At 29.2% G+C, this 25,428-nt stretch overlaps 1 protein-coding gene across 20 annotated transcripts in view; it reads right to left on the bottom strand.

Moving 5' to 3' along the window:
* Positions 1–25,428, bottom strand: part of CaMKII (Calcium/calmodulin-dependent protein kinase II) — a 131,072-nt gene that overhangs the window by 5,869 nt on the left and 99,775 nt on the right. For 4 of the 20 annotated variants that reach the window (XM_064359720.1, XM_015978452.2, XM_064359721.1 and 1 more), the window contains 11 exons: positions 21,259–21,381; positions 21,125–21,208; positions 21,029–21,071; positions 14,257–14,346; positions 9,590–9,646; positions 8,526–8,657; positions 3,987–4,070; positions 3,817–3,870; positions 3,455–3,517; positions 3,049–3,124; positions 2,905–2,999 (listed from right to left, as the gene is read on the bottom strand). In XM_064359720.1, the coding sequence (XP_064215790.1) occupies positions 2,905–2,999; positions 3,049–3,124; positions 3,455–3,517; positions 3,817–3,870; positions 3,987–4,070; positions 8,526–8,657; positions 9,590–9,646; positions 14,257–14,346; positions 21,029–21,071; positions 21,125–21,208; positions 21,259–21,381 (901 nt within the window). Of the gene's footprint in view, positions 1–2,904; positions 3,000–3,048; positions 3,125–3,454; positions 3,518–3,816; positions 3,871–3,986; positions 4,071–8,525; positions 8,666–9,589; positions 9,647–14,255; positions 14,347–21,028; positions 21,072–21,124; positions 21,209–21,258; positions 21,382–25,428 lie in introns of all 20 variants that reach the window. The other 16 variants (XM_064359731.1, XM_015978463.2, XM_064359733.1 and 13 more) reach the window with 13 other exon arrangements.

Below are 25,428 nucleotides of genomic sequence, written 5' to 3'. Positions count from 1 at the left end.
TGGAAGTGTAGAATGCTTGGTCTCTTTCAGCGTATAATCCCTGTATAATCTACAATAGATTATAAAAAAATACGTATGGGTTACACCACAAGTACTAAGTTTTTAGGCTGACACAATTCAAAGTTTTCTTATGAAATTTCGAAAAATAATTGAGTTAAATTGCTCGACAGTGGCAAAAATCACACCAATTTTTATTTAGTTCGGCTTATTTTTAACACGAAATAATTTTTGATGGAAAATAAATGTTATCTTCGGTCAAACTATTAGCAATTTGTCAGCCGTTCTAGCAGAATGTTGTAAAAATTGCATAAATTGCAATAAATGTTAAAAACATACAACAAAATATACAACATACTCGTGATTTGTCGCTTTATTTTTGACTATTATTTTAAGGTGTAAAAAATGTTTTTTTAACTCAGTTGGGTGATTTCGCAAAATAAATATGCTTACACTTTGCAATTGTTTGACTAATTTTTTACCAAATGTTGTGAAATATTTGCGTTTGTGCATCAGATGTGAAGCAAAAAATGGCAAAATAACGTCGTTTCAGACGTAGTTTAGTACCTTTTCACTCCGGTTTCGTAAAAAAAAACATCAAAAACTGCTTTTCTGAATCTCTAAGCGCTCGAAAAATTAAAAAATTGCTCCATTTCCCAATGGATTTTGTATTTTTCGACTTATTATTGTAAAAATTGTATTCAACAATTGTGTTTTTGGTTGGAAAATGTGCTACAATACTTCAGAAAGACAAAAATCTGTAATTTTAGAAGCAGTTTTAAACAAAATTTCAGGAAAAACAGGATTTTAAGCTTTCAATATTTATTTTTGGGAGTTTCTCCTAAATAATTACGAAAAAATATTGTATTATTTTTTTATCTAATTTAATGATTTCTTGTTGAAATTTAAAAAATCTTCCGAAAAAATGTAGGCTAAGTCAGCTCAGCTCAGGTCAGGTCTTTTAGGCACCCGTACAAAGCAAATTTAACGTAATTTTCAATACAATCTGGTGTTTTTTTTAGGTGAAATTTAGCGAAATAATTAAGTGTTTCGCTAAAGAATGTGCTTACTTTCTCATAAAAGTTAACAAAGAACCCTATTTTTGTTCGATTGCAGCAATTTATCGGCATATTTTGGTCGAAATTTTGTGAACTATTCTCGTTTCTATAAATTTTGTTAAATAATTGCGTCTCTGACTGAAAAATTTGGGAAAACGCTTAAAACAAGTTGTAATTTTTACTTTAACAAAATCTTCAAATAAAACTGAAATGTTAGCTCAGAAACTTGTTTAATCACTTAAAAACAGCAAATTTAAACGTAGTTTTGTCTGAAGAATGTGTTTACGTTCTCGTAAAAAATAATACTATTTTCGATCCAGTTCTGCAATTTTTTGGCTTAATTTAATTTTTTTCAGCACAATCTAGTAAAATTTCACAAGAAAATGTATTTTTTAGTCTTATAAACATGTTTAAACATTCGAAAATAAAAAATTTATCAGTTTCCGCCTTGATTTAGCACTTTTGCGGTTTATTTTTTTTTAATCTTCTAATTGAAGTGTGCCAAAACAATAAACAGTGAAAGTCATGAAACCAATTTCCGCCTAATTTAGTGATTTGTTTTGATTATTTCTGAAAAATTTCACGAAATAGTGTTTTTTAAAAAATGTAATTTTATGTCAGACGACATACAAGAAAGAAAGAAAGAAATGAAATACTTGTCAAACAGTGACATCCTGAACTTTTTATGATTGTTGTATTATATAGGTATTATATAGGTATTGTTTTATCCGAGTTTATCTTTCTTGTACAATAAATCTCTATTATGTGTATAATTTATTGTTTAAAACTTTATTGTTTTCAGTCAGATACAAGTTCTCCGATTAACAGTTTTTGAAAAAATTGCAAACAAAAAAATCATAACTGAAAAACTTAAGAATTTGGCGATTTTCTTGACGCCAATCGATTCCCCATATCATTTTACGTAAGTGTGCATTAAAGTTGTTCGTCTTTTTTAAAAAGTTTTGAAGTAATCGATGTTTGAAAAGTGAGTGTGTGAATATTTTAAATATGTTTTTGACATTTAACGCCCAATAATACAGGAACCATTAGACGTAACCCTCTTGTGTTTATTATTGTTCGAAAGCTCTTTTGATAATTTATTTTTATCAAAAAATATCATTGTTCTCAGACTAATAGTTTTTGAGAAAAGTATAAACAAACGTATAAATAGAAAAAAAATCAAAATGAAAAAACTATTGAGAATTTGGAACTTTTCTCGACTCCAGTCGATTCCCCAGATCATTTTGCATTGGTTTACATCAAAATAGTTCCACTTGTTCTAATAGTTTAGCCATAATCGATATTTGAAAAGTGAATGTGTGAATATTTCAATACGATTTTGGTATGTATCATAGGAAACCTCTTTTAATAATCTATTTTGAGCAAAAAAAACCTTTGTTCTCCAACTAATAGTTTTTGAGAAAATTGCAAACAAACATAGAAATTGAAAGTACTGAAATATTTACTACAATATTGAAGTATTAAAGTCATGAAAAATACAAGTAATAATAAACAATGAAAATTTTTAAAACTTTTGGTTCCTTAGTCATGCGTCAAAACCTGCTGATCAAAGGAAAGTTCGCGCCAAATTGTCTAACGCGTAAACGTTTGCAAAAATATACAAGTTTGACATTGGCCGTTTTTAGCATAAAGCCAGTGTGTTTATTTATCCACCTTGTAACGACATTTTTACGGCAATAATTAAACGTGTGCAATTTTTAGACGACCGAGTTCGAAAAATCGGCCAATTCACTAAAATTCGCTATTTTAGTCGACCATAAACACTTACATCCGCATAAACCTAATGAATTAATTCGCAACAAAACAGTAACGCGTTAAAAACACAAACCATTGTCGAAATAGAACTTGTGGAAATCCATGCCTTCGACCAAGTTGCCCATGGCTTCCGGTTCAAATGCTGTCAAGTGTGGATCACATATTTTTCTGAAATTTGCGAAAATTAATCACTTTCACCCAAAAACGGCCCACTCACGTGTAAGCCTCGAAATCTCCCGTGTTGATCGCTTCTATGAGTTGCTCAGTCATTTTGATGATCTCTTGCCTTCGTGCTGCGAAAACACCAAGTTTTAAGAACAAAGAATCGAGTTTTAGCGAAACACCAGTGTAACCATCAAACTAGAAGACGAACTACAAGGAGCACCAAGTACCACTGGTTTATACGTGGAAAGTACAGTTTATAGTAATTTCAGACATGCAGAGCTTTAAAAGTGTAGTTATTAATTGGAAGGCCAATGCAACCCCTGCTGTCGAAAATTCCCCCAAAAAAGGGAAATTTTCAACAGAGCCAAACAGGTATGTTCCACATCCAATGATAGGGAAATGAGGTTAGTAGATATAGCGGTAGTTAGTAGTAGAAAAAATATTGTGAAAAAGCATACCTGAACCTTGCGAATTTGTGGATAGTTGAGAATACGGCTTTTCTGGGCACACAATCCGTATTTCTACAATCGCAAATAAGCTCTGTTAGTACTGCTTTTGCATGCGCAAAAATCAAATGCGGCAGAAAAATCTGCCAACATTTTCATTTTCTCAAAGTTTCAGCAGCAAAAGCTCAACGATCGAAATGGTGTGCGTACTATTTTTTTACCTCCTTGTACTAATTGCTGGGCTATCGTAATACCACAAAATGGTTTGTTTTTAGTTCGTTACGGTGACACTAATTTTGCACAACAAAAACTACCTACACCAAAAATCAAAATGCGGTCAAACGAGCTTTTTTGCATTTTTTTTTTTCGCTTACCGTCAATGTCAATTTCGCAGGATTCGAGGCGCTGGTAGGCCAAGACTGAGTCTTCTAGGCATGCGATTAAATCAAAAAATAAATAAGAAATGTCTCAGAATGGCCCGTTACCAATTGTTACTGGGCAAGCGATTATTTAAGAATCATCAAATCATAAAAATAATACAAACCTGATTCTTCGGTTGGAAAGCGGTTGTATCCAACTGTTGATTCAACCCAGTGTTCAGTATCAATTTCGTGAACAGAATCCAAATCTAAAGAGTGCAGAAACATGCAGGCAAGCAATTAACACAAGATGCAACAATGAGTGATTTTTCTTCGGGGTTGTTGATTGCGTGTTTATACATGAACTTGAGTTAGTTGGGTCAGAAAGTACAAATGTTTTCGTTTTGGCGAAAAAATATGAACCCGAAAATTCAAAAATCAGTATTAAGATTAAGGTACCGCTTTGAAGAAACACTATTTCTTGGTTTAGGACTTAATTTAATATATTTATTATTTAACTGCACTTAATAATTCCTTTGAAACAAGTTGAGAAACTGACGAAATACTTCAAGGATAGTTTGGAACTTTTGAAGGAAAAAGGGAAATAAAACAAGGAGAAAAAAAAAGATTTTAGTTTTCAAACCAAATACCAAAGACCTCAGTGGAAAGGAGAAAGGAAGGAATACTGTTGAAAAACTGAAAATAGATGGAAACGAAAAAAAAAAGAGATAACGATGAGGATAAGGAAGAACAAAGAAACAACAGTGATTTGAGTATAAAAAGTTGGGGCAAAAGAGTAAAACCTTAGAGTATCTAAGGCTAAATGAAGTAAATAAAAGAAGTAAATAACTACAGAAAGAAAGCATCTAAATGTCTATGCACATAGTAGATAGAAAAAAGAAATAGTAGATACGAATGAGAGAACGAAAAGGGACAGTCTATTAAAAAAAGGAAAGCTTAAAGACTTATACAAAAACCATCGACAAAAGTCAAAAAGAATAAAAGGAGAAAGGAATAACTGGCACATGTACTACAAAGTGCAAGAATTTAACAAATGTTAAAGTTATTGTAAGAAACAAAATCGTCAAGAGACGAAAAAAAGTAAAAACTACAAAAAAGAAACTGAATCAGATAATATTCTAACGAACAAACAAAAGAAACAAAAAAGAAAGCTTACGAATAAGAAGATATCAGCAAGTTCTAGTTTGTGGACAAAATTGTTAACTGGTCCAACTTGTCTGTTTTGAATTAATTTATTATTAGCAATCCAGGCCTAGTTGGCCCATAGCTTTATCTTTTGAATTAATATTTAGTGAAAATAACGCTTGCGTAAAAAGTCTTATACGAGAAACTTTATTTACTTAATCGTTCTATGTAATTTTTTTTTCATTACTGACGACGAGTGGAAACAAATAACTGTAACTATAATAACTGACGTTGAAAAACGCGTCTAAAGAAATAGTTTTATTGCTCAACGTTCGCTAATTTCGCACTTGGACGATTTGACCCGGAAAAATTTCTAGTTGGGACTTTTCTTATATAAATTTCCGTTAATCTGCGCCAGTACACTCATATCAGAGTAAATGGAATGACATGCACAATATGGCAAAAATCGAAAAAAATGTTAAGCAACTTCTGGTGGATGCGCCGGGAAAATGTGAATCTTAAGATTTCAAGTTTAATTATTATTATAAAGATTTATTAACCAAAAATGTCACTGTTATTATGAGAACAAGTTCAAAAACTAATTTTATACAAGAAAAATAAAAAGTAGAACAAATCGCAAAAAAAAACAATTCTGTGTATTCAAGGTGAGTTTACGATTTTTTTCATAAGTTTTTATAACTTTCTAGATAATGTAGATGAAGTCAAATTCAATTTTGTTATAATAAATGGGATAAAAGTGGTTGAAGATAGAATTATTGTGAAAAAAGGAACTGCTCAAAAATTTTAACTGGATTTTTAAGAACAATAATGCATAAAATGGGCAGTTAATAAGTTATTTTTAATATTTGAATTCAAATATGTATTATCTGTTCAGGTGACAAATGCACGGTCAAAGTAAACCTTAAAATGAGTTACTTTTGAAAGCAGGAAAAATTAAAACGATTGACGTTGGACGTCATAAAACAAAATCTCTCAATAATTAACCTAAAAGTTGCACTAGTAATTTATTTATTTAATAACAGATTTTTTTAGCAATGAATAATATACAGACCGTTTCGTCTAAAGCCCATTAGAAGTATTGGAAATTCTGGTAACACTCTTTATATGAAAAGTGGTATCTTAATAATCTGTTATTAGCTATCTCTAAACTGAACTAAAACTAAACTAAACTAAAATGCCAACGTGCAAGAATGGTTTATAAAAAAAAACCAATCTTTTATTGATATTTTTAAAGTTTTGAAATAGCTAATAGGTCCTCTAGTAAAAATATTTTCATGGTGGAACTTCCTTATTTTAAATGAAAAGCTACGTTTTTTACGGCAGTTTTAGCTTAACTGAGTTATTCTAACCGAGTTTTTATTAACTTATGCATAGCTGTTCTCGAACTATATAGAATTATTTGAAAATTTGTACCTTTCACTTCAAAATTCGGTAACTTGGCGTATTTAAAAATTCTGAAATTTTACATGGACAATAAAAAGGACTTTAGTTTATATCTTTCCTTTAGGGTGTCTAAAATTAAAAATAGTTAATAAACTAGAAAAATTGAATTAGAAATCCACAGTCCAATTGAATGTTCCAATAAATTTCAATAAACTCCACTAAATGTAAATGAATTTATTTTAGCATCATTTCTTATACCTATCTGTGATAATTTTCACGTTGTTTTTTTTTGACCATACTAAGCACAACTAATTTTGCTGAGTTTGCCAAAGAAATAGTTCGCATTGAATAAACGACAAGTTCATCTGTTCAAAATTTTGCTATAAGTACTTTTAAAACCAACTAAATTCATTGAATTTTTTTGAACTTTATGGAACTTTGATTCCTCATATTTTTTCCATGCAATCTATGCTGTGGATAATAACTGTCATAATAATAAATTCCTCATTGTCTACAAAAAGTTAAGTACTATTATAAATACCTTGAAAACTAGTAAACATATAATTATTATAGGGAATGTTAATACAGATGGAAGCAGAATTAAAATTTTCTCCAATTTTTCTCAAGTCCGGTTTCACCAACTATCATTAAATCTAAAAGAAAAACAATCGTTTTATGATTAAAATTTATAAAATCGTTTCTGTGGATTAATTCCTTGTACCAAATTTTATTATTATTTTTTAAAAGCAGCACAAAAACTTTTTTGAGTTAACGCCAAGTTTTTTCATAAAAAAAGTTACCATTGGATTTTTCAAACCGCTCGATTTATGTTGACAATATTCGGAAGTAAAATTACCGTTGGGGGCGCCACTGAGCTAGGTCGAAAACAGTAACCATAAATGGCGGGAAAATATTTATTCGGATATTTTGAGCATTGTACGAATTTTGGGGATTCACAATTATTTCATTGCCTATGCGGAATGATTATTGCATCTTTGATGCAAGAAACTTATGTTGACAAATGAGAGATGACGAGGAAAACACGAATAACGAATGACTGTTTGGTTCACTTTCTTTATTGGAAAATTATCACAAAGACATTGAAAAGCCTACCTTTTGGCATAATTTACGTTTAAATGTATCAGCAGTTGTTAATCTTTATTGTAGTTTTGTGGATTTACCGCAGCATTTCATGATTTTTTCAGTGGAAAATTCTAACCTAAAATGCACACACTTCACTAATTTATTGGTTTCTTGAGCCAAACTTTGTGTTTGCTGTGATCCATTACTTATAATCTTTAATTAGACAACTGTTTGATAACACTTTGTAATCAAAATTTAAATGTTTTTCACTTTTTATCCACTTTCAAGTTCCAACAATAAACACTTTATACCACGAAAAACTACAGAACTAAAATCAACGCTAGTATTTACCACCACGTACTTTTAAAGTAATTCTTTCTATTGTAAGTAATTAACACTATACACGCAAAATTGTTGAACAATTCATTAAATGACAGTTAAATGTGGCATCACGAAAATTTCTTTACTGTTTTCGACATAGTTCAAAAGTCATCACCAGAGGGCGTTTAGTTAATTTTATTTCCGAATTGAATAATGTAAATTATATAGGCCACATTGATCAGAAGTTTAACTGAAAATTATATTGTTATTTTGCTATGCATTATTATAAATTATTATTCAGGTCATTCAACATTTATTATTTTTTAGCATCATGTGTAAGGTAAAATCATAATCTGAAAGCATGCTTTAACAACAAAAACACATTTTTTAATTGATATTGATTGTGGCTAAACTCTAGATACATAAGTAATGTATCGACAATTCATTCAATCATATTCTCAATCACATTTTCCAAAAGAAATGAGTTTACACAATTGTAATATTGTGCATTAGGTATAAAATCATTTTAGACTCAGATTATACGGTTTGTTCAGGAATATGGGAAATATGGAAAAGGTACATTCCAAAAGTGTGAAATAAGCATTTTTTTCTAATATAACGTTTGAATCTTCAACACCCGTTTCATATTTTTCCGCCACTTCTAAAATGTCACGTGTTAGTCGAGGGCTTTAATCAGCGTTAGTCCACATTGGTCACACTTGTAGATATTAATTCGATTAGTGACACGCGTAAGCACACAGTTCCCTAACCTTGTACCCCTTGCAATAAAGCTTGCCCTAAATTAAGAGCATTGGGTCGTGGGTTTGCGGCAGCGACAGAACTAGAAGGCGAACTTGAAGAAGAAGGTGCTATTCTTGGCGATTGCGGAGGAGTTCCAGAGCCTAGCAGGTTTTACAGTTAAAAGACAGTCCAAAGCGAACGGTTCTTACAATAGTAATTATTTCGATTAATAATTAAAAGACGGGAAATTCGGGCGTCTAGAGAAGGTAAAGTTTGGTGGTGGTTATTATTTATTACGTACTCTCCCTTCGTTTTGTAGCGCCTAGAACCGCCGCTAGGGCAGACATCATATCACCCAAACAACCAATTTTGCCAAATAAATTAGCACTTGGCACCGGAAAGCCACAATAAACTAGACGCGAGCGAACTTTATAAAAATATTCACTGTTCAGCTGTTGGCACCACTTTCGATATGTTGTCACTAGGCCAAAATTAACCGATGAGTCTAATCGATGCCGATTTTGAGCAAATCAAGCTTAAGTACACTATTTATAGGCCGAATTATAAAAACACGGACAAGTGGGCTCAATGTTTACATTTTTAAAATAACTTATTTCTACGCATGCATCTGCTACGCTACACCAAAGACATTGCTAGATACACTACCCTAAAAATACGACAATCATGCATTCACGATGCCATTACGCAAGGCATGTGCAGTCTGGTCCAAATATTTCTGCTCTGTTCGCATTTTTATTTATCTAGCTCAAAGCTGGTGCAAGTGTGCCTTCGAGAAAAAATATCGTATAGTGCCCTTCAAAATCCAAGATTTTCAAGTCGAGCAATTAGTATAAGCTAAAAGATCGTCATGTAATAAACAACACTTTTAAAAATTCGTTTAAGAGGAAAATTATTGTCTTATTTAGTTGCAGACTGCATCATATCGTAACAAGAACTGTATTGGTTTAATGTGCAGCTTTTATCGTGTTCGGAATTAAAACGTTCAAGCGGTTGTTTTAGTCAGTGGGTTAGTGATACAAGATAGTTGTTACGAATGATGCAGTGTTAAAAATTATATATTTAAATGGATTACCTTCCGGATCTTTGGCAATTACAGTGGAACTGCGGTCGACTCCGCCCTTCTTATCCTCTGAGCGAAGCCCAGAACATAAATAGATTATCTAATATTCCCTTAAATTACATTAATTTATGTAGGTACACTTAGATTCTAGATAAAATTATTCATGTGCCCACAACAAAAGAAAACTAAAAGTACTGTGCAATGAAATCTAGTGAAGATAATGTCTCGTTAAGATGCTTCAGAAAATTTGTTTTCACTGAAATTTATTCAAATCTAGTGCAATCAGCGATGCTTTTAACGGACGGATAACGTGGTGCACTTTAGTGTTTTCAAGTGTAAGTGTAAAATGTAACTCAAAAATTACTTAAAATAAAATAACAACTAGAAATTACACTTTGTTCAATCAATTTTTTCATACATAAGCTCAATGTCTTTGGGAAATTATAGTATGTATTTTCTGAACATATTCAGAAAAGCGTTTATTTCTGTCTTTTATAACATCAGTTGGAAAATTTTACTTTGTAGATACATACAGACTGAGCCAAAAATAACGCACAAAATTCATCTTTGTTATGAGGCATTTTAAAAAAAAATTCTAGAACCGGTCGAAGTTATATTATAATTATGATATTGCATTTTGACATCATTCGTTTTTAGGAAATAAGTAATTTTTAGTTTTTTTAAATGACAGCTGACATTTTTGATTACTGATAACACATTTTTATCTTTTTGATAAGTATAAAAAAATTCATAAAAATCCATCAATAAAAAATGAAACAAAAAAGTTATTGAGAGTATTACACAAAGAGCTTTATCTTTTCGTTCTTGCTTTATTTTATAAAAGGTGATTGGTTTTTCAGAATGATGACACAACTAGAAAACGGATGACATCATAAATCTCACTATGATGTTAAAATGTAGCATTTAAAAAAGTAAAATCGACCAGTTCCAAATTTTTTTTAAGATGAATTATAACAAAGATTTAAATTTTCTGCGTTATTTTTGGTTCAGTGTTCAGTCTGAATTTGTGTAGTTTTTTCTATGTAAAAGAGATTCGATAAAAATTAGTAGCCATTTTAGTCCCTGCCTCAAACGTAAATGAAGTTGGAAATATTTGCGTAAACTTTAGCTATTTCTGAAGCCGTGATAAAAATTTTGACTCCCAAAAATCCTTTGCTAATTTATTTCCTGAAATTGTAATAAACGTAAAACCACATAAACACTTTATTATTTCATGCAGTTTATCACATACATGCTCATTATGCATAAACTGGGGGACAAAATGAACAACAATCTTGGTGTATTTTTGCACTTTTTACAAGATATTGTGGGTGGTGCAAGGATGGTCCAAGTTTTATCTGCCAAATAAAAAAAATAAATTTTAATAGCTTTTGTTGGAGCTGGCGTTAATTTCTCAGTTTAAAAAAAAATTCAGAAAATGAGAAAATTTGAGAGGCTTAAATGCTACAATTGACCAGACAATCTACCTCTTAATCTTGTAGACTTTTGTAAAGGTTCTCACTTGGATACGTGAAAAATTATTATCAATATTATCAATATTATTATGTTTTGCCATTTTTGTTATATTTTTCTCTCATATTATGGTAAATAACAACGAACAAACAAATACTTTTAAAGCTAAGAACATCTTCAAATCAAATAAATCATTCAATATAAGTTGTAAAATTTATTCATTTCCTCATGTCTCAAAAACTTTGTTATCTTTATATTTAAAATAATAGTTATTATTATTACAATCTTTTGTCAGAGAATTTGATTTAATTTAACATTCCCAATAACTAAGAGTTGTAATGGTCTCATGACGAGTAAATTGACTTTCGGTATTGGTTTTGCTAAGTATCATAAGAAAACACGAAAAATAAGACTTAAAAATAAGAAGTGGTTATCACAATGGTTACAGTAGAAAGCCAATTTTATAAGCTTCGTTTTCTGCAAAAATCAAGAAAATTTTATGGATGATTCGTCCAAAAATAAGCCAAATACCGTTTAATTATAATTTTTTTATAATTCATTTAACATAAGTTGATTTTTTACTTATTCTGTGTCCATTTCATGTTGTTCAGATTTAATAAATTTTTATGATTGCTTTTCAGTATCCTTTTGAGTTAAATAATTAACTTATTTATTCGAGTTACAAAAGTTTAAGGTTTTTTGAAATTCTTGTAGTTCTTGTTCGTAGAGCAGGATAACAGACATTTAAAAAATTAAAATATGCTAACATTCATCATAAAGATTTGACTTGTTATTTTCTTCGTTTATTTATAAGTCATGAATCAAAAAATAATTATGAAAATGGCTGTATAATGGTTTCCAAAGAGACTATAATCTAAAGTGTGTCATTCGAGACATCAGTAATTTTTCCTGTGAACAAACAAATGAGTAGCATGCGTGAAAATTGTTTCTTTGTTATTTGATTTTGATCTTTTCCTGAAGTAAAAATGAAAACATTTTTAGTCATAAGAAAAATTAAGTCGAATAGTTGGGCTGTACTGCTATAAAAGACACTGCAGGGTGTCTTAGATTAAAAAATTACTTATATCTACTTTCAGACAAAAGATATTGAATTTTTGCAGGGTGTTTTTTGAAAAAAAAAATGGGAAAAAAAATTTCAGGAACAAAAATTTTGGCACCAAAATTCTCTTTTTATTATAAAAGTTTTAAAACGAAATCCGCTTAATTTATATCAATAAAATTGATTGAAATATTGTCTGTTAAATGAATAAATTTGGCAAAAAAATTAATATGGATGGAAAGGTAAAACTGTTATACTACCTAATTTAAAAGAAACAATTTTACTTTTGATACGAGTATTTGTTGCCTTATTTCGTCGATAGATAATTTTGAAAATCTTTTACGACAATTTAAATGAAAATTCAATTCAAATTCAAGGTCAAAGCATGGACGAACCAATCCGAGAAATGACAAAACATTAGGACATTAAAGTAAAACTACAGCTAACACAAATAAAACGAAATTCACAGTTAGTCTCTTGATGGAGTAATTGACAATTATTTGCCAAATAATTATAATTACAAATAATTAAAAAAGCAATGTTAGAAATTATTACTTTCTTTTTTCACAACGAATTAGCATTCACAGTTAATCTCCTGGTTTATTTATAAATTCAATTAAGAAAACATAATACGATGTACATAATGGAAATTCTTTCTTTCTTTTTTTCGTAGATTTGTTCGACCTCAATTTGGCAAATAATCTTTGGAATACCCTACAACACCATACCTATAACCACTTATAAAAAATTTTGAAATAAGGGACTTAGCTAAATTATTTTTTAATATTGTGAAAATCCTTCAAAATTTAAAATGAGCTTCATTTTCCTATTGTAGGAGAAGGTGAAATTTTAAAAATTGACAAAAATCGAAATTTTACCATCTATAATAAATTCGTTTTTGGTGGAGAAAAACAATTGCATTCTGAAGCATGCAAGGGTTATTTATAATTAAACTCACATTTTAATATGTATTAGCTGTTTCAAAACTACAAAAAAGCCAACGTCACATCTTACCAAATTATAAAAAAAACGCAAAATAGTTATTAATGGTTAGATTTCTCATTGAAAGTGCAAATTACATTAGCTATTATTTTTTGGAATAGCATGAATAATTTATAACAGCTAATTTTGAAAGAAAATGCGACGTTGGCGTTTTTATAATTTTGAAATAGCTAACAAGAGTATTTGAAATTGCCCGCGTTTATGTGATTCATTTATTTAATTTAATTAGTGTACCTAACTGTAATAAAATTAATTCCACTTATTTGATTATTTGAATTAATTGTAGTATGTCTTTATTTACCCAATACGTTTTGTAAATTTATTTATACCATAAATACCAAAACTCTTACACCAGCTTATTGTAGATAGCATTATTCAAACTGCATTAATTCCTAAAAAAAGGCAGTTTTCTAATTCTCCAATAATTTAAATCTTTTTTGATCAATAATTTCGAATATTTTTTTAACTGTTTGTGACACGGGATCTTCGACAGACGAAAATAAGTTACCAAAAAAACGAATATTGTTATTCAAAGCCCACCCCAAGTATAAATTGGATTAATGTGATAAACACGAGAATTTTAGTGGTTGCAGTTTTCAAGAAAATGAAACAAAAAGCGAAGGAAAGGATTTAACTTTTTATTGGTCTTTTAATAATTGTTCTCTTATTAGTTATTTATTTATGTAACATGATATGTTAGACATATGAAAATTATGTTGGCGTTGTTATCACTTGTGTAATTTTGAAATGAACCGTAAAAACTTTAGACACAAAATTTTTGAAGCACATGACAGTGAAAAACATTTAACATAAATGTATTTACAAGTGGTTAAAATGGGAGCAAGACAAACTGCGCCAAGCAATGAATTCGACAGAACTGAACCTGTTTTCCCCCAATCTTAGTCCCATTTTAACACGGGACTAATTTTCTGGAGCACCTTGTGTCGTTTAATGAAAGGCACCACGACATGATTGTGATTTAATCGACGTTTTTAATTAAATAAACCAGTGGTATGTGGGATGAATGATCATCTATATTTACATGGGTTTCAAACGTACTTTCTGCAAAACATTGTTGCAGCAAGTACAAACAATTTAACGAAAAAATAAGGTGTTAACGATTTTTATGTGAACTTTCTCCTACCTTTGATATCATCGTCTTCTAGTGTTGTTGAACTGTCGGTTGATTCTTTCACCTGAGATCCGTCGCCTTTTTTCACGATTATACTTCTACCTAAAACACATCGCCAAAGTGAGAATGCAGTTTTCGCGCTGAGAGACACTGATCAAACGAAATTTCATAAAAAGCCAATTCAAAAATGATTCAATCAATACCAAAACCCAAAATTTCGCATTTTATGGAGATTATCAAATCACAATAAGGAACTTTGTTTATCAATAAACAGTAGTGCTTTTTTACATCAATATCAATATAATTATTGGTTTAAAATCCTGACTAATTATATTGATATTTGGTTGATAATGAGACGAAAAGCTTATGTTTGTGTGCATGAGTGATGAGTCGTGAAGAACCATTTAAATAATTGTTAATGACGGATATGTTTGAAAAAACCCATAAACCGCATGCATGAAGCATTCAAATCACACATTCCTCATAACTTTACTGGTTCAGTGTGCGAAAACACCGAGAAAGAACACAAAAAAGGGCAAACCAATGACTGAAAATTACCTCACAACTTGTAATTAATTTCAATTAAAATTACAGTCACCCAAAATGAAAATGACGCGTTCATAAACGAACGCCTACCTCAATTTTATTATCTCTTTGAATGATTGAGGACTGCAAATAAAACAATTTTCGAGTTCTAGCTAAAAAAATATTGTTGTTTTCAATGTGTTTGCAAATTTAATTCAGTAAATTGGATTTAAGCCCTTTACAAGATTAAAAAAAAACTTTTTCTGAAAAAACTGAAATGAAATAAAACTGAAAAATCAATTCAAAAATTTTTATCGAAGTTAATTTAATTATTTTGCTTCATTAGAGCTCGTTTTTGAACAAGAAATTCACTGTTATTTCTGAATTTCTTGAGCATTAAGCACGTTTTAGAGCAAAAATATCCGTTTTTTACTCAAGATTTTACTAGAATTTAAATACAAAATAATCCAATTTTTGCTTTTTTGTACATGTTCACAAGATGAAAAATTATTCTTAAACTCAAATTTATTGCGTCATCAAGGGGACAATTGTATTTGAGTTTTGCTGTATGTATATTTTGAGTAATAACGTAATTTTTGATTTTTTTTTGACAAACAATATTTTTTAGTGTTCTTGAATAGTACCTAGATATATTATTTTATCTTTTTGGTAAATACAAGTACAAAAATGAATAAAAATGTTAAATAAAAAAGTTATAAAAAATAAAATAAACTAAAAAGGTAACAATTATTTTATTTAAGACCAAGGGTTCTATATCTTTCTGTGCTGGCCTTATTATATAAGGGGTGAGTGTTTTTTTATATCTTTTTGACTCAGATTTTATGCTAATAAGTTATGTTAAGTCATGCTAATTATTATTAACAAAATACAATATAAACAACAATCACTCCTTGTAATATAAGAAAAAAATAGAAAGATAAAGCCTTTTGTGTGTAATTAATAATTTATTATCCATAATTTGTTAATTTTCTAATTAATTTGATTTTTTTTCTGATGTTTTTTATATTAATTTACTAGAAAGATAAAAGAGGCGATCAAGAACCGTAAGAAAAAATCTTGACTGTCTGAAAAAAATTAAAAAGATGTCATTTCTCAAAAATCAATTTTGGAAAAACGTCAAAATGTAGTAGTATTTTCAAAAATAGAATCTGTCTGTTTGGAATTGTTTATAAAAATTAGATTATATCAAGCAGGTTCCAATCAGATTCATTTATTGGCCAAGAACTTTTTACAACAATAAACTTTTGTTCAAAGTAATGTTACTTATGCATTTTTTGAACTTTAAGCACGATTTGGATCTAAAATGTTCTCGAGATTTTGCTAGAACAGACCGAAAAATCACCAATTTCAATCCAAAATTATCTAATTTTTGCTTTTTTGAGTTTTGTTGTGGTAAAAAATTAAGCTTTTTTCGAAAAAATTGTCTAAAATAGAGTAATAAATCACTGAATTAGATCGAATAAATTAGTGTTATCTTATCTTTTTTAGGTCGAGACTTATTTATTTTGCAAAAACTTGTCAAAACACACTCAAAAATCACAAGATAACTGGACATTGACTTTAGTGTGTCTACATTTCTCTCTTTTTTGAGCGAAATTTCGTTAAAATAAGCCGAAAAACTACAACATATATATCGTCATAATAAAAAAAAAGTTATCGTGATATTCAAAAAATACCCTCAACTATGTGATCAGATAGCGACATAACTTAAAACTAACTTCTTTACGTAAATTTAAGCTTATATTCGTGAAGATATCGTCATTTGATCATAAATCTCACTGTTTTTGAGTTACAATTTGAAATTTATAGAAATTAAGTCGAAAATTACATCATTTTTGTCTTTTTTGAATGTTTGGTAGGTTTTTGAAGCACAAACAAAAATATTCGCAAAATTTTTATTCAAAATCAAAATCCAAAAATCAACAAAACTAATCTGATTATTTTTCGAGAAAAAAAACACCAAGTATTTTCTCTCGTAAAAATTCGCTAAACCTGGCTGAAAAATCACCCAATTTGATCGAAATTTGTAATTAATTTTTTTTCATTTCTGTCAGTTTAGTTTATTTTTTATCCTAAAACTTATTTATTTTAATCCGTGTGAAGTTTAACGTCCTCTTGTATATTAAATCAAAGGTTGAGAAGAGAAGAGAAGAATTTCTCTAATAGTTATCTTCTCAACCTTGGTCTTATTTATTTATAATTAGTTTATTTTTGGGCGAAATTTTGAGCTGAAAAATGATACAATGTAGTCGGAAAAGAGCTTATTCCAACAACTTTAAACTTTTAAATTTTTGCGTTTTATTATCGAGTTTTTAATGCAGGAACGTAAGTATCTTGCAAAAATTGTCAAGATGAAGCCAAAGAATTATCGATGATTTTAATTAAACTTCCGTTCTTTTCATTAATTCTAAATGATATTCTCAACAAAATGAAATAAGAATCCGTGTCTTTTTTCTAAAAAAAATCGAACTTGTCTCAAAATTAGTTTATGATCTCAGATGACGCGTCATTTTCATTTTGAGTGACTATACTTCACGTAATTGTAATTAATTACTTCACGACACTGTTGGTAACCTAATAAAGTTATGTAAACAGTTAGTAATAACAGCGAATGATGATGTCGTGGTAGGTTGATGCAGGTTGCAGTGTTCTTACCACATTCTAGTTGCATCAAGGTGAAGTGAAGTGAGGTAGGGTGACGCGAACAAGTCCGCCACAACCAACAAAACAAAGTTACCAACTACCCAATGCTCTATTCTAAATTATTATGCACAACTACAAGTGGTATATAGCATGTGTGAGTTGGTGTTTAAAAGGTGACGAACCGAGGAAACACCTCAGAGACGGAAAAGCGGAATTCCGTTTTTCGGTGAGGCGTTTTCTGGTTCCCACGTAGGTGTGTGTGTGTGATGTGTGAGCAAAATAAATTAACTATATACATACAAAAATACTAAATGTATAGGTAATAATAATACCAAGAGGTACTAAAGAAGTATTTACATTTTAAGTTCTAATCAACTGAAGATGCTAGGAAAGGGCTGATAGTAAAATTATATTGCTTCGTATTTACACATGTAGGCAAAGAAATCTCCACATTTTCTTTTCGCTCGTAACTTTTTATTATTGTACTATGTGTACTTTCATCCCGTTTTGCAATTTTTCCTCGCGATTTATTCCGAACATAAAAATTGATCTCGCATTTTTGTATGTTCTATGCTCATCCCCTTTGTGGTTTTTAATTTTTTTCTGATAAAAATGTGTAACCGTATAGATACGTCTTTAAACCAGTTCTAGTAACTTTTGTCCGTTCTTTAGAAGTATCAAGCTTGTTACCAAATTTTAATTTTTTTAGAGTCTGCATAGTTGGCTTCTAATTTTTTAGGAATTATTTCACATGTTAAAACAAAAAGAGCACATGTTCACACGCCAAAAACTATTAAACATTAAATTAATTACGTTTGAGTTTTGCTGTATATAAGAATACAGTTTTGTATATTTTATAAAATTCGTATCTTTGTAGCGGATGATTTTTTAAATAATCTGAGAACAGGTCGATTTTATTTTTGTAAATCTACATTTTGTCATTATTTCAAAATTTATAATGTCATTGGTTTTTGACTAATGACGTCATTTTTAATTCTGTTAACTAACAAGCAACATTTTTTAGTAAATACAAAAAAGTATAAGAATATTAAATAACGAAGTTATAAAAATAAAACAAAATAAAAAATAATTTTAATTGTAAGGGATGATTGTTTTTTTATATATTTTTGTTTTCAGATTTTAATGTTAATAAGTTATTTTAAGTCATGTTAATTATCACTCGTTATAATACGTATACAGGATGCTCAAAATCTGGCACACCAACTCAGTGGTACGTTTTTGAAAAACATGTATCTATGTATTACGTGAAAAATCTTGAAAAAAATCCTTAAGTCGTATTTTAAAAAATATAGAGCTACAAACTTATTTTGTTAACTTCTTCAGTTTTCATTATTTTTTAATGTCTTTATGTTTTACACTAAATAAACCCTAACAAAACGATGAATCATTATTTTTAAATTTAAATTATCAGACTTTAACAGTTTTTAGAATTAAAAAAAAATTAAATTAATCAAAAAATCACAATTTGTATTTGTGCCAACACTGGGAATTATTTTCTATGAAATCGTTTCAAAAATAATTTATTTTTATTGTTGGTCAAATTCTATTGCGATCACGACTGTTAGACATCGTTGCCACATATCATTTACTTAAAATTCGTTATTTATCAATAACTTTAATACAAAGTTTTTTTTTAATATTTTTACCTTCATCTGTAAGCAATTCTCTACCATACACAATTGAGTTTGTGCGCCAGTGCACCTGGTATGGAAAAAAAATATAGAGATAAAACCTTTTTTGTATAATTAACTATTTAATTATCGACAACTTTTTATTTATTTTTTTAATTATTTTGTTTAATTATCAAAAACATCAAAAAAAACAAAAACAGTAAGAAAAAAAGGCTCACTGTCATTAAAAAAAATAAAAGTCACATCTTAAAAGCCAGCTTGGGGGTAACGTCGTCAAAATGAAGTAGTATTTACAAAAATAAAATCAACTTGTTTGAAGATTTTTTTTTCGAGCTTTAAGAACGATAAATACAAAAAAATATTTACAAAAATTACTTAAAAAGTTCATTTTGTACACCTCGAGCCAACCTTTTTTTAAAATATTTTTTAAAGTAACACAAAAGTGCTCAAATAAAAATTAATCACGTTAGAACTAGATTTTTTTAAATAAATCTTTGCCTTTTTCGAGTTTGAGCTAAACACTCAATTTGTAGCAGGGTTTGGGTAAAACAATAAAAAAAGTCAGCAAACTGTGTCTCTAAACTGCTATTTTCAGGAATTTTACAAAACTATTTCACAAAAATTTCTCCCTCTTCGACCGGACCTAAAAATGTGCAAAAAATTGCCTCGTCGAAGCGTCTTAGCACAATTTTGGTCAAAAGAGCCATACTTTAGCGAAGTTTACACAATTTAAATAGAAAAATTACCAAATTGGTTCGGAGATATAAAATTTTTGCATTTTCTAAGTGTTCATAAGCACGTTTTTGAGATTTAATCGGACGTTTACGCAAAATTTTGCTAAACCGAACTAAACCACTAACTTACATCGTAAATGAAATTATGGCCTTTTTGCAAATTTTTTTGTCTATAAATGCAATTATTTCGTTTCGTTAAGGAAGCACCGATTTGTGTCGAAAATTGTTTAAATTTTTCCCTTTAACGCTTCAAAAATTTTTTAATTCAAAATAACATCGGCATGTTTAAATTTCAAATACAAACATCTAGAGAATCACATAGCAAAAGATTTAACATTTTTTTCAATGTTTTTTTCTAATATTTGCAAACATTTTTTTAATCTCAAGCCTTCGAAATCAGAATTTGCATAAAAAATACTGAACAAAAAATCATAATTGTGATATTTCACAGGACATTTTTGTTGAAAACTCACTAAATTTTAATTGGTGAGTTCTTTAGGTGTTGAAAATACTGTTATTTCAAGCGTTTATTTGCACATTTTTTAGAGACATTAAATTAGTTCGCAAAAATTCGTCAAAAAAAACAGAAAATAGTCGAAATTGTGCCATTTTTGCCTTTTTCAAACGCTTGAACACGTTTTGGAGCTAAAAATTCGTCATTTTCGCATGACCTTGTTGTTTATTATTTTTTTCGTAGTTTTTCGGTTTTTAAATTGAGACCACATAATTTATCGACATTTTTAATAAATTGTAAATTTTCTTTGGGATTTTCACAAGAGCGAGAACCATGTGGAAATTTTTGTACCATTGCTTACTTTCCTCTACTGTAACTATTCCTATGGAAGATTGACAAACATGCCCAAAGCTATTGCATCTAAGAAGGTCTTTACAGCTTGAATTTGCTAACTTTACACTAGTCTTGGCGTGTTTTTGAGTATTGTGTGTAGTTGTGTTGTCAGTATAGTGGTGCCACAAAATTAATAAAGATTTAAAAGACAACATTTAGAAAATATAAGTATTCTTTAATTGACAAGAGCACTTTTTACACATGTCTACGATCCAAAAAATCGAATGCACCAAACTTACTCAAAGAAACATGTGTAAAAATAATTAATGCCTGGTGGGTAACAAATAGGAAAGGTAAGTTTCTGTTTATAACAATATTTATAGTTTATTAAAGGTAAGGGGGCGTTTTTGTTTTACACTTACTTGAAAAATTACGCGTAGCCAACATTGTTGTAAGTATTGCACCCTGAAATTAAAATAAGGTAATTGAAGGGTGTGTTTTTATTTTCAGTTAATTACCTTAAGTTTACGCCTGGCATTGAATTTCTTGAGGCAATCCACAGTCTCTTGCCGATGAACGACGGACGCCACACGCTCTCTTTGCTAAAGAAGAAATTTTATAATTGATTTCGCTAATATTTTAGCAGACTTACGCAAATCCATGGGTGTTTTAAAGCTTCCGAGGCAGTAATTCTCTTTCCTGGATTAACCGTAAGCATTTGATTGATGAGGTTTTTTGCCTCAGGAGTGACCGTATCCCACTCCGGACTGGGATACTAAAAGAAATATTTCAATTAAAATGAAGAAGGAACATATTCATTTAGATAAATGTCCAAAAACAGTTTTTAAACTAGTCTGGCATAAGTATATTTTATTGTGTTTCAACAACTAATAAACACGCAGAATTCAGCGTTTGATATTAAATACCTTTTTTTCTGTAGCTGATGTTAAATTATTTCTTTATCAAATCTTTTAAGTAGATAAAATGGCATATTAACCGCAAGGGTAGACAAAATGTTTTAAATTTATTTCAATTAAATAAATTTAGAAACTCAAACATATTAATTTAAAGGATTAACAGATTAACAATAACTTTTTTCTCTAAAACTCCTTCTTAATCTCCTACCATAAAAAAAATGTATTATACACGACGATAAAGAAGGTTATCTACTCGTGAAATAAGCCTTTGTCACTCTTGAACTTAACCTTTTCAGTCGTCAATAAACAATCTCATTATCGTCTTGTATAATAATTAATAAATAACAATTTTTTTCTCTGTGCATGTGAATTTTCTCAGAATTTCTCTACAATCATTCGTTATAATCAAAACTAATTAATTAATACTGAGTAACTGAAAAAAAATTCTAATTCGTGAAAAAATATTGTTTTGTGCAGGAATAACGTAAATAATAACGAGCTAGCCTCAAAAAAAGTTAATTCGTTGTGCAGCTCACTTTTATTTGTAGTCAAATTTTAATTAAAGTCTTGCTATAGAAAAAATATATATTATACACGACGATAAAGATTGCCATTTACTCATAAAATAAGTCCACTAGATAAACAATCTCTTTACCGTCTTGTATGATAAATAATATTTTTTTCTATGTGCATCTGATTTTTTTCGGAATTTTTCTACAAGAATTCCTTGTAATCAAAACTAATTAATTAATACTGAGTAGCTAAAAAAAATCCTAATTCGTGAAAAAAATTTGTTTTGATGTAAATAATAACGAGTTAGCCTCAAAAATGTTTATTCGTTGTGTAGCTCACTTTTATTTGTAGTCAAATTCTAATCAAAGTCCTGTTACAGAAAAAAAAAGTATTGTACACGACGATAAAGATAGATATCTAGTCGTGAAATAAGTCCACTAGTGACTTCGAGGCTCTTGATCTTAACCTGTTTATTCGAAGATAAACAATCTCATTATCGTCTTCTATATTAAATAACAATTTTTTCTCTGAATTTTTTTAGAATTCTTTACCAATAATTCCTTGTAATCAAAACTAACTAATTAATACTGAGTCGCTGAAAAAAAATCTAATTCGTGAAAAAACGTTGTTTTGTGCAGGAATAACGTAACTCATAACAAGCTAGCCTCAAAAAAAGTTTATTCGTTGTGTAGCCCTTTTTTTTGTAGTCAAATTCTAATTAAAGTCCTGCTATAAATAAAATGTATTATACACGACGATAAAGATTGCTATCTAGTCGTCAAATAAGTTCAACAGTGACTGCGCCACTCTTGAACTTAACCTTTTTACTCGCAGATAAACAATCTCATTACCGTCTTGTATAATGCAAAACTTTTTTTTTCTGTGCATGTGAATTTTTCATAATTTTTCGACAAGAATTCCTTGTTATCAAGACTAATTAATTAATATTGATAGTCGCTGAAAAAAATTTTTATAATTCCTGAAACAATATTATTTTATGCAGAAATATAAATAATAACGAGTTAGGCGCAAAAAATTCTAGTTCGTGACTAACTTGACCTTAATTAAAATTAGTTCAATAATTAATTTTAATTATAATTTATGAGGAATTGTGGAAAAAACATAAAAAATTGTTTTACTATACTATTAGTTTATGAGATACAGTAAAATATACATTTACCAGACTCACCCTGTATATTCAGGTCTCACATCAATAAGAAAAATTACAAGTGTTGTTTTATTTAAAAAAAACAGGTAACACCAAACTGTTTACAGTAGAGTGACGGAGTCAGCGATGCTTATTATATACAGAGTGGCTCATGATTGAAAAAAAAGCAAGAACTTATGAAACTTGATCCACTTGGATACAAAATATATTTGAAGTAAAAGTAGAAGTATTTGAAGTAAAAAGAAAGTTAATGTAATTAATAATTATGTAGCTAAAATTATTTTATTTATAAAAAAAACCGTTTTACTTTATTCTTTATAAATTAAAAAAGACACTTATAGCTCTGTTTTCAAAGTGATTTCATTGTCTTTGTTCTGCATCTTTGTGAATATAGTAATTTTTTAATTCTATCAAAAAATCATTGGATATGCAGTGTTTTACAAATTCATTTTTATTTTATTTTCCGTTTTTTAATAACGGTAATTCATACAAATTATAGGATTTGAAATTAACACAGAAATAGATATGAGTACATTAATTTAATTTTGATTTTAAATCAATAAACCTTTTTCATTCAAATTTGGTACATCAGTATGATAAAAACAACTGCTATTAAGTATTAACTTAATTTTGAACATACATATATTTATTGTTATAATTTAATTTTAACCTTATTCGTTTAAACCGAGTTTAAACCAAAAATTTTTGATAGCAATTTTCTCAGCTCATTTTTAATTTCTTGCTTAATTAAGCCACAAGATGGGAAATAATTTTCTTGAATTTATTTAAAATGAAAAATTAGGTCATAAGTGGTGGGAGTTACATAGGGTGGAACAGAAATACCTGTCTATGAAACTGTTGTTTGGTAGAAAATAGGATACACGTAAGCGAAGTTAGAGATATTTATATGCAAAATAAAAATGTTAAAATATTGAGACAAAAAAGTAGCAATTCAAAAGAATGAAGGAATCATTGTCAGGACATCTGCTATAGATTTAAGTTTGATTTATGAGATATGAAATGAAACAATAAAGCACTCAGCAATAGTCCTCCTCCTTTATCATAATAACGTCGGGAACGCAGCTCACCCACCACTAATTAATTAATAGTTTTCAAACTAATTAATTGCTTTAATTACTTGTATGTCGGCAAAATCAAAACAGTAATTGACAAGAACTACGAACAGCTGTTTCTAAATGAAGAGAAAATTGTCGGCGTTTACGGGAGAATTCAATTTAGTTTTTTACTCAGTTGACTAATATTAAATTACCGGAAGAAAAAATAATGTATTTAATGACGAAAAAAAGTAATAGAACTCGACTTCATAAATTTATAAGCGTTGTAAAGTAAGAGTGATTAGAAATTTCGAGTGCTTATCATCAGTTTATTTAATTGCACCAAACTTTAAAACAAAAAGCTCATCGGTTTAAAAGAAAAGCTCCAACTTTAAGGAGATTTAATTCCGCCGTCTTAAGTTTAAACTCGGGTTTGTGTAAATAACTGCTATTTTTCGATTAAAAAATTGGACAGAATTAGTCTAAAAGTGTCCAAAATCCCAGTATTTATTTTTATAAACAACGTTTTGTATTTTATACAGAGTGAGTCCGCTATAAAAGTAAGTTTTTACTCGAAAAGAGGCAAAACTAAAGTAAAGACCGATAAAATTTCGTGATTTTTACTATTACTTTAGCAAAATTTCTTAAAATAAGTGAGCTTATTACTCAAAAGAGATCGAAATAAAGTAAATTTCTATGTATTTTGAGATTCTAGACCTGTGTTGTTTAAGTTTTGTGAAACGAATGATCATTTTGGTGAAAAACGAGTCTGATATAATTTAAATTAGCTCTCCAATGAAAAACGAACTACATGTCTCGAAAAATGTCAAATTAACTTTAATTTCGATTAAATTTGATGATTTCAGACCAAACAAACTTTTTCCAAATTTTCCGGTTAAAAATGAGGTAACACTTTAGTGTTACCAGTTTTAACTGCTAAAACAACGTTCAAGTTTGATACAATTTCCTGTTTTCCAAGATTATTTGGAAAAAAATTCTCGAATAAGGTAATTTTTTAGTGAGAAACGAGCTGAATGATTAGTGATTACAAAAAAATTTTGATATTTTTCGAACTGTTTCGTCGAAATTTTTGCAAAACATATATGATAATCTCAGCCAAAAACGAGATAAAGTATTCTAAAAAGGGCAAGGTGACATGATGTGTCCAA

Source organism: Tribolium castaneum, chromosome 1, assembly GCF_031307605.1.
Source record: "Tribolium castaneum strain GA2 chromosome 1, icTriCast1.1, whole genome shotgun sequence".
Lineage (NCBI taxonomy): Eukaryota > Metazoa > Arthropoda > Insecta > Coleoptera > Tenebrionidae > Tribolium > Tribolium castaneum.
Note: the sequence above shows the minus strand (reverse complement) of the source record. Positions and strands in the feature narration are given on the sequence as shown.